At 43.2% G+C, this 7,691-nt stretch overlaps 1 protein-coding gene across 1 annotated transcript; it reads right to left on the reverse strand.

Annotated features, from left to right (window-relative positions):
- Positions 1-2,981: 2,981 nt before the first annotated feature.
- LOC106578731 (dermatan-sulfate epimerase-like protein) lies at positions 2,982-7,402 on the reverse strand. Its single transcript, XM_014157861.3, has one exon. The coding sequence runs from the start codon at positions 6,716-6,718 to the stop codon at positions 3,056-3,058; it is 3,663 nt and encodes a 1,220-aa protein (XP_014013336.1). The 5' UTR covers positions 6,719-7,402; the 3' UTR covers positions 2,982-3,055.
- Between the last annotated feature and the right edge of the window lie 289 nt (positions 7,403-7,691).

Here is a 7,691-nt window from a genome sequence, read left to right on the forward strand (position 1 = left end):
GTCAAGAGGTTTTAATCAGTAAGCACACATAACAAAAACAAAGTTATAATTTACTTTGATATGTTTTTCTTATCTTGAGGTAATTTCTTGAACAGAAGGATGATTATGAGTGGAAAGCCTTACCAATGTCTGAGTCTTAGTAGAGGGATAGAGAACAAATGAGTTATGAAATGACTTCGTAATGGAGAGAGAGTGAGTATTCGGACTACAATGCTAACGGGCTAAGAACACAGCTCTAGTTGAGACATGTTTTACGTGGCACAGAGCTCGTTAAGGCGAAGAGGTGATATGTACATTTATTTTAATGGCTGTTCCTTCTTATGCATGGCATGGCACACATATATGCAGTTAGGCTTCTGTCACCAGTTTCCTAGAAAGAGCTTTATTATACCTTGATTACCATATCACCGAGTGTACAAAACATTAGGAACACCTGTTTTTTCATGACATAAACTGACCAGGTGAATCCAGGTGAAAGCTATGATCCCTTATTAAATCCACTTCAATCAGTGTAGATGAAGATCAGGACTTCTAAGCCTTTAGACAATTGAGACATGGATTGTGTATGTCTGTCATTTAGAGGATGAACGGGCAAGACAACATATTTAAGTAATTTTGAAAGGGGTATGGTAGTAGGTGCCAGGCGAACTGCAACACTGCTGGGTTTTTCACGTTCAACAGTTCCCATGTGTATCAAGAATGGTCCACCACCCAAAGGACGTCCAGCCAAATTGACACTACTGTGGGAAGCATTGGAGTCAACATGTGCCAGCATCCCTGTGGAGTCCATGCCCCCAACAAATTGAGGTGGTTCTGAGTGCAAAAGGAGGTACAACTAAATATTATGAAGTAGTGACAAAGTAGCCTAGTTTAGGAACTACAAAAAATATCTACAATGTGAATCAATGAATCAGAGAAATCACAGGTTGTCAATGTACTCTATTTAAGAATTATTTTATATACTTAACATTGTCTCAGAATCATGCCCTGGTGCCCACTGAAACCAGATGTAAAGAAATAAGTTTGTAATTCAAGGCCACAGAAGCAAGGAAACACATCCCCACGAGCAAATGCCTAACAGAGTTGGTAACAGGACTGCAACACCATAGTGAGAGCATGACTGCCAAGTCTACACACATTCAAAGACCACAACATCAAACAGGTTTTCCAAGCAGTCACTGGTTTCATTGTTTCATAGTGGAAAACCAGGACAGTTTCTGGCTGAGAAAGGACTGATATTTATCAATAGCCTCAGTATGATATGCTTTTCTTTACATACACTGGCTGTTTTTGAGTGCACATTATTTCCAAGTTGTTAGATATCCAATTATGTACATGGTTAATAAAGCATTAAATAAAACCTCAGAAAGACTCATACATTTTGTAATGTACACTGGTGGCTACAGAATAGTACATAACAACCCAGAAAACAAGACTTCCTTTTAAAAAACACTAATATTCATAACCAGTGGAGTCTGCTGTCTAGCGAACTGTTTTGGGACAAAGTCCTGAAAGATCATTGGATATCTGATTGAGCGTGACAGGAAATGAAAACCTGTGTAATTTGCATTTCCTCTACTGTCTAATGAAGATAACGCAGCAATAAAAACAGAGCCCCAGTTATGGCGTTTTGCAGATTAATATTGGTAGCTGGGGGAATGCTTTGGAATTGCTCAGAAAAACTGTGTCAGGGCTGTCGTTTAGCCCAGTTTGATCTCTATAGAGCTCACTCAATGGATCATTATATAATTATATTCATTTCCATATTCATTTTGGGGTGTGTGTTTGTATCAAGGCATTAATTTTCTTTTCCTCCAGAAAACCAACAGCCTATGATTACCATTTCAAGTGATTTACTTCGTCAACTTGATTTTAAAGGTTTAAAATGTAGTCAATCACAGATAATCTGAGGAAATCTCTGCGAAGTGCTAAACCATTTACATGCCATTACATCTTTGAACCAATAAAATTCCTTCATAGCATATTTGCCTAACGTTAAACATTTCCAGTATACATTTATATGAAAATCCAGTCTACATTATTAACTTTATATAACAATCAAGCACTAGGAACATACTCTATTTCTACTTTTAGACTTTGCAGTATTTTTGCAGAGTCTTTTTAAGAGACAACTGCATATTAGACATCAAATGATGGAAATCTCACTCAGAGTGTTCAAAGTAATTATCCAGGGGATAATGGGGAGAAAACACAATCAAATACATTCAGTTTTAAAAGTTCCCCTTCAACAAATTTGAATGTAAAACATCCCTCACAAGGTATCATGTGTGATTAAAACCACGCACATACAATGTAACAGGGTAAAATCCAGAACACAGTTAAATAATAGTGCGTATACCATGGTATTTTTGAATACTTGTTTCTGATTGGCTTGAAGGGCATTCTAGAGCATGCATTATTTCCCTATAATGCACGGTATATTTGCACAATATAATTCAATGGCTATAGTTTATTCTTACATATTCTCTGCTTGAGCTGCTTTTGAAAGCAAAAGTCAAATTAAAAACATTATTGGCGTTGGTGAATTTGATTTTCAAAATGGCAAGCTAGGACTAATGGTTTGGTTAGCTAAACTAGCAAGTCTGTTTGTTTGGTTACCACAGCAACTACTGTATCTATCTAGTAAACTTGCTAGCTACTTCAGTGAATTAACACATTTCTAGTGGCAAATGTGTTAATTTATAGCCATGGTATGAAAGGGATAATCAACTCGGGGCTCTATGGATTCTCTGGAAAATAATGCCACTCCGTGGAAGGTCAGTTCCACTCCGCTAGCGTGTGGTAAACACCTTCCATCTTCGATGTTGTTCATTATTTTCCATAAAACGCATAGCCCCTCATTGATTATCACTTAATTATACAATATATATATATATATATATATATATATTTTTTTTTTTACCTAGTGTTCTTCAATCCCATCAGTGATTCAGATTACTGATGACATCACTAGATTACTGGTCAGTGCAAAATTCTATATTAGAGCTACAAACAAGACAACCTCATATCAGCTGACCTGCAGCAGTAGCGGTAACTAGCTGATAAACCTGGAGTACCCAAGTCTTTTCATGACCACCCCACATGTGTCCTCTATCAGTCTGATGTCCTTGCGAGGCATGTTCTGCCTCCATATGTTAATGTTAGCTGGTGATATGTCCCCCTCGTACATCAAGTTGTACAAGTTTGTGGAGGTGGTGAAGATGAGCTGGTTGAGGGCCGCCGGTGTGACTGGCACCGCCAGGAACATGTGTACCCTTTCAGCCGTCTCCTGGGGGGAAGTGACTATGTCCTCAAACCTTACCTGGAGATATGCCTCTACTGGGAGGCTCCCACTGACCCTGAGCACTGCGGCAGTGTGTGCCAGCCACAGGTGGGCCAGCAGGAGGACAGAGTTGACCTCGGAGTGGGCCAGGAGCCTCCGGATCATTCTGAACTCCGGGGCTGAGGCTGAGCACCCGTCTCTGGTACTGCAACCATCCTCCTCTAATATCAGGGACAGGTGTTGGGGAATGTTCTTAAGGGAGTAAAGGCTGGGCTTACTGTTAAAGAGCATGATATAGATCCATGCCCGGGGGTCTCTGACTATATTGATGGCCCTCAGGGACGGGCCCACCACCTCCTGAATGAAGGGGAGTTTGAGCCCCCAGCTGCCACTCCTCATGTTGAGGACCACACGGGCGTTGGGGTACTCACTGACATGGAGCCTCATATCCCTGACGTTTTCTGCGTCCCGGTCCAGGCTGCCTCTCATCTTGCCCCTCAGCTCCGCAGCAGGCTCCTTCCTCCTGGTCCTCTTCCTCCTGTCCCTGCCAAGGCCTGGGGCTCCCTGGGGCTGCTTGGCCTTACTACTCTCCACCAGCTGTATGTTCTGCAGGTGCAGCTTGGTGTTGTGGACCAGAGAGTGTAGCCAGCCCTGAATGATCTTGAAGCGTCCGCGCAGGGCGTCCAATCGGGACCACTCGCAGGCATCGACCAGTGAGTCAAATTCAAACTCGGTCTCTGGAATGTCTACGTGCTCCGTGGGGACCCGTATGTAAACAAAGTCGGAGCTGTTGTCAAAAAGGTGCTTAAGCATTTCCGATCCCGAGCCAGGCAGGGTCGTTATGACGACAGTTGGCAGGGGAAAGCGATGCTGATCATAAAGTCTGATTTGTTTGTTGACCTCTGGATCAGTGCTGACACTTTTCCATTTGACGCCACAGAGGAGTTGATCGCAGGTGTTCGACACAAACAACATCTCAGCTATCCACAGTATGAGCACAGAGAGGAGAACATAGCGCATTAGTCTACTGAAGTACACATAGAACCTTCTCTGCAGAGTCCAAAAAACAATAGTAACACAAAGTATCACCCCTGCTATCACATTGACTGTGAATCCAAAATCAAACAGCTGATTGTCCCCTGTGTTTTGTTTGGGAACAAGTTGCATCCCCAGGCCATATCGAATTATCTGATGTCTGTCCTCCATTTTGGCATAACCCCCAAATCCTAAATAACTTAATCTTGCTCCTATGTCTTTATAGTTTGTTACAATGGAAACTATTTTCTCTGTGTTGTTTATAATTAGAGATAGCCTGACACCATTTTTGCTATTGTCCAGAAATCTACAGTTGGACACTTTGACATAAGGTCCATGCATCACATAGGCCACTCTGGTTACTGTGCCCCTCATGGGGAAAGTGACATTAAGATACTGTGTCCACCTCTTCTTGAACTCTGCCGCCTGCTCTGCCTCCTGTATCCTAGTGTCTGGGCTGAGACCCTGACTGTCAAACCAGAACATTTTATAATGGGCGTCCCACACATCCATCAACGCCCCATTGTACTTGTCCATGAATTTATAGGGGACATATTTAAAGTCTATGTCGAGGTTGTGGAAGAACGCACTCTGTGAGGTGACGGGTGAATCGTCCCACTTCTCGACATTGTCCAGTACTAGCAAGGTCTGGGAATTGAGCAGCACCAGGGCCCTGTACACACTCCTTAACCGCATGGCAGGTGAGTAGGCAGACACTGCTTCCCCGCTCACAAACATGGTGTCTCTATGGGAGGAGGCAGCGACCAGCTCCCCAGCTGCATCTCCCACCCCTTCATCTGTCCAGCGCAGCCACTTAGCACACTCCCCCAGCTGGCCCTCCCATGGGGCGTTACACTGGCTGCTGGGAGAGGGGCCAAACACCAGCACATTGTTCAGATAACTGTACTTAGGCCCGTAAAGTGCTTCAGACACAAATACCTGTCCGTTAGGGGCAAAAGTGAAGGAGTTTTGGTCCGGGTGCTCGTGCCCTGGGTTGAAGCTATTCCAGCCGTCCAGCCATGAATATGGCTTTGCATGAACAATGTCATACACAGCACGGCCACCTAGCTTTCCAGATTTGAACGAGACGAATGTATTACCCTGACCATTGGTCAGCCCAGCTCCATACGTCACCACACCCCAGTTGGAGAAAATATGCATCCTGGCTTTGCCAAAGCCATGGGGAGGCTGTGGCGTGAGATGGGCATTGTACCAGATGTACTCCGTGTGAAGGGTAGTCCAGCACTGGGCAGAAGACTGGCCCATGGGACCGTCCTTGGGCCTGTGCTTTCTAATCTGCTGGGCGAGCCAGTTCCCAGTGCCATTTCTAATAACAAATGTGTCTAGGAATACCAGCTGGCTTTCTGGGCCGTAGAACCAGTTGTAGTTGGAGTCGGCGATGCCCACGGTCCTCTGGAAGCCTGGCAGCAGGGTGGCATAGTAGAACCAGAAGTGTTCCCGCAGCCAGTTGTTCTGTGTGTTGTCAATGTTGAAATGACGTTGAGCTAAGAACACATACTGCGTGATAGACTTGGCCGTGTAGCTTCCATAAGCCACACCCTCATCTAGTGACCCGTCCACAATGTGGTTTAGGAGAAACATGGTCTTCTCCATATAATTGACTGATACCTGTTTCCAGACCATTGTTGCTGGGTCGTCATGTGTGCCGACCACAATAGCCCCAGTCAAGATAGCTAATATATTAGTGGTTTGGTGATTTTGGAGATACTGTTTCCCCCAAACCCTATACTTAGACGTCTCATACAGCTCCTCTGTCTCAGACCGAATTCTCTTGAGGTAAACATCCCGTCTGTGCTCATCAAGGAAAGTGTAAATAAAGTCATAGGCTGTGGCAAACCCAGTGAGTGAGTGTGCCATGGGCACCTCGTCATTGGGAGCGCTGATCACCTTCCAGGACGGGTAATCTGCCATTTTATCCATAAACTTGATAAGAAACTGCAGGGCACCTGAGTCCTCTGGGCACAGCAGACAATACAGAGCGAGGGGGGGTAGGTTGTTCCCGTATTTCTCATTCCACTTGCTAGTAAACTCCTCATGTTTTGCAGGGGGTACGTAAAGGGGCATGTTGGATAGCATGGTCATGACCGCTGCTCTGATTACTTTGAAAATGTGGCTGTGTGTGCTGGAGGATCTTTGCCTCAAAACCTGTACATTCACTTGGTTGAAATATAGGTTGGGATGAGAATCAGTAGATTTAAGTTTTCGATGCTCTGATGCTTTGCCCTGAGTGAGTTTGAAAGGCACCAAATCATCCGTAAAAATATCTTTGTCTGAAGTGTTGAAGACACCGGAAAATGCCATTCCCACTGCCAAGAGTGCCAATAAAAATATATTGCACCCAATCCACTTTTTTACCATGGTCCAAGACATTTTTGTCATTGTTTTGTTTATATTATCATCCCTTTTTAAAGGCTGAATGGAAAATTATTTTCCTTAGTGATAACAACAATTTCAAGTCTTTTCCAAAAACATTAGAAATGTATTTTGGAGACATATTCAAATTATATATGTTTTCGGATATTATCAGAAAAAATATCAAACTCTCAATTTACATTCTACAAAAAACTACAGACTATATTGTTTAACAAAAAAATGACATGCATTCAACAATACCCGTCTGCATGAAGAATTGTCAGGAGGTGAGAGCGTGACAGCACTAGAGTATTAGAAGCCTACTGTATAGGCTACTCCGGTCCAATAGGGTACAAAAAACGCACAATGTCCATTTGGAAAGATTTGAAAACACAGAAGTAATATAGTTGAGTAGGTGTGCACATCTGTACTACACCATGAAATGTAAATACCATGAAACAGCAGTTTTACAAAAATATTCGAGAACATTTTAACTTAGAATATATCCATAAAACTGTTTTTGCGGTCACGTATTCTAACCTCACAGTGTTGAGTGCGGCGCATGGAGATACTGGAATCTCCTCCCGCGAGCAGCAACAAACTCGTATAGATCTCTCACCAAAATATCTCCTGTTGGAAAAACATCAGTCAGCCCCAGTCAATGACCGGTCCAATCACAGACACCCAAAGACATTTTATTGTCCTCGATCGAGCATCCACAAACCAAGGTCGTCACTAGTTACTACAGCCACAAATTCATAAACTCCGCCTATTTCTACAATTGATATTCTTAAAATGTGATTTGACACCTAACCCTAAACTTAATCCTAACCACACGGCTAACTTTGGCTAACTCTAACCTTACAAAAAAGACCAAAATTAAACATTTTGTTTTCATGAATTTTTACGATATACCCAATTTGACTTTGTGGCTGTCGTAACTAATGGAAACCACAAACCAACGTAAACGGCGCATTTCAACGTCTTAACATTGCCGGAT

The sequence above is a fragment of the Salmo salar genome, chromosome 19 (genome assembly GCF_965601325.2).
Source record: "Salmo salar chromosome 19, fSalSal1, whole genome shotgun sequence".
Taxonomy (NCBI): Eukaryota; Metazoa; Chordata; class Actinopteri; order Salmoniformes; family Salmonidae; genus Salmo; species Salmo salar.